This window comes from Penaeus vannamei, chromosome 38 (assembly GCF_042767895.1).
Source record: "Penaeus vannamei isolate JL-2024 chromosome 38, ASM4276789v1, whole genome shotgun sequence".
NCBI lineage: Eukaryota > Metazoa > Arthropoda > Malacostraca > Decapoda > Penaeidae > Penaeus > Penaeus vannamei.
The window spans coordinates 10,148,041-10,150,540 of NC_091586.1; the positions used below are offsets into that span (position 1 = coordinate 10,148,041).

Below are 2,500 nucleotides of genomic sequence, written 5' to 3' on the forward strand. Positions count from 1 at the left end.
TAATATTGTTTTTATGTAATTCAGATCATAAAGGGTTTTTCATTGTGAGAAGTAATTGATTTCACATAATTCGTCGGGTATCCTTTGGAAAACTGAGTAACTCAGCATGAGTAAATTTGGAAATGACGCCTAAAGACGAGATTTGACTGATATCTGCCCATGTCTTTGGAAGGAATTCGGCTTTCACTCTTGTCGCCAGTGAAGCGCACAAACGATATTGGCCACGGCAGCTCGGGAGGGAATGGAAAGTAACGGGAAAGTCTAGGATAACAGCAGATGATCGAGATAAATGTGTGTGTGTGTGTGTGTGTGTGTGTGTGTGTGTGTGTGTGTACATATAGATATATGTAGATATATACAAACACACCACACACACACATACACACACACACAAACACACGTATTTGGGTGTATATATATATAGACATATATATGTATATATACTTGTATGTATATATATGTATTTACATATCAATACACTACGGTGATGTCACACATGGTCTGTCCATCATCTGAAGTGCACAATATATATATATATATATATATATATATATATATATATATATATATATATATATATATATATATATATATCAAGCAGAGGCTGCGCCGCACCTGGCTACAGCAGGTTGCTTACCCAGCGGGGTTTGCTTGTTTCGCTCGCGGGCGCATTGCGCCCTTTGGGCTTCGCCCTTATGTAACACAATGTCATCAGATGTGAAATAAAAGAGGCATGTTATACAAACATTGGTTTATTTATCTAAGAGTCTACAGAATTATGTTGTTCCTTAGACAGTTCGCTTTTATCAGATTCTTATCCTTCATAGTCCATCATTCTGCGTTGAATCGGCGCATAGGAAATCTACGGCCTTCATCGCTGTCTTCATCACTCATCCTCTTAATTATGGTGAAGACCTTCTCGAGTTCTTATCGAATTTCCAAAATGTCATCTTTAAGTGAATCCAGTGAATCTTCAGTGTTGGTTGACAAGAAGTTAGTATGAAGACTTTTCCAGGAATAGTAATTGTTCCGTGATCCGTCTCTCCTTCAGAGAGGTCAGGTGTTGTCAAAGTTGCCTCTAGGTTCACTTCTGTTGTAACGATTTTGTCCGAAAAGGTCGTCCAAGAGGTGGTCAATGAGCCCGAGACGGACGCCCATGAGGTGGCCTATAAACCCGAGAAGGACTTACAAGAGGTGGTCTATGACCCCGAGAAGGATGCCTAAGAAGTGGTCTATGAGCCCGAGAAAGAAGCCCAAGAGGTGGTCTATGAGCCCGAGAAGAACGCACAAGACATGCACTTCAGATGATGGACAGACCATAAGTGACATCACCGTAGTGATATCGGTAGGGCCTGAGGAGCCTGGGACAATCCAGTAGCCTGAGATGGATGTCCAAAAGATGGCCTGTGAGTCCGAGAAGGACGCACAAGAGGTGGTTTATGAGCCAGTGAAAGACGCCCAAGAGGTGGTCTATGAGCCCAAGAAAGATGCTCAAGAGGTGGTCTATGAGTCCGAGAAGGCCCCAGTGATCTATGAGCCCAAGAAGGACGCTCAAGAGGTGGTTTATGAGCTCAAGAAAGACGCTCAAGAGGTGGTCTATGAGTCCGAGATGGATGCTCAAGAGGTGGTCTATGAGCCCAAGAAGAAAGCTAAGAGGAGGTGGTCCACGAGCCTGAGGAGGTGTATTATGATGTCACAAGGACTTTCTTCTCAAACCTCTCTGGAAACCAGTAGTACAGTGATATTCAACTGATTGCCGATCAACTAAAGGTAGGGTTGGAGTCACTCCCCGAGAATTTGAGAAAGTTTCACCTGAAACGAAGAGGATTTTCTCCGTCGACCCTAAGCTAGCCATGCCACAACAATTCAATGAGCCTTCCAGATTGGAACACTCGCTGGCTGAATAGATGCTCGCTGGTCAGTTGGACACACAGCACTTTCTAGCTGAGGTTAGAAAGGTAAATCTTTGGTCTATGAGCCCGAGAAGGACGCACAAGAGGTGGTCTTTGAGCCTGAGACGGACGCACAAGAGGTGGTCTGTGTGTGTGTGTGTGTGTAAGTATGTATGTGTGTGCCTTTAGGGCTTCGCCCTTATGTAAGACAATATTAACAAATGTGAAATAAAAGAGGCATGGTTTATTAATCTAAGAGCCTACATATTTATGTTGTTTCTTATATGGTTCGCTATCATCAGATTCTTATCCATCATAGTCCTTTTATGCGTCGAGTCGGCGTTTAGGAGATCTACGACCTTCATCGCCGTCTTCATCACTCATCCTCTTAATTATGGTGAAGATTTCGAGTTTCTCGTTGTTCTCGTCGTTCTGCAGTGAATCTGCAGTGTCCTAATTCAAGTGTCTTAAGTCAAGTGTTGTCGGTGTTGTCTCAAGGTTCACCTCTCCTATCTAGAGACAACTCGTGACTATTTCGCTGTTTTCCTTAGTAGTTCCAGTATAGATAATCAGAGAATCCCACTTTGTCACTCGTGAACCTGCGACGT

The 2,500-nt window shown here is 43.2% G+C and overlaps 2 protein-coding genes across 2 annotated transcripts in view; one reads left to right on the forward strand and one right to left on the reverse strand.

Moving 5' to 3' along the window:
• LOC113819266 (actin-2, muscle-specific) overlaps positions 1 to 2,500 on the reverse strand; it is a 201,253-nt gene that overhangs the window by 144,858 nt on the left and 53,895 nt on the right. The gene's annotated exons all lie outside the window — the stretch shown is intronic.
• The window catches only part of LOC113803355 (uncharacterized), a 10,377-nt gene that overhangs the window by 2,515 nt on the left and 5,362 nt on the right, over positions 1 to 2,500 (forward strand). Inside the window, exons 5-8 of the mRNA XM_070115791.1 lie at positions 793 to 907; positions 1,052 to 1,194; positions 1,400 to 1,682; positions 2,212 to 2,329. Of these exons, the coding sequence (XP_069971892.1) occupies positions 793 to 907; positions 1,052 to 1,194; positions 1,400 to 1,682; positions 2,212 to 2,329 (659 nt within the window). The remainder of the gene's footprint in view (positions 1 to 792; positions 908 to 1,051; positions 1,195 to 1,399; positions 1,683 to 2,211; positions 2,330 to 2,500) is intronic.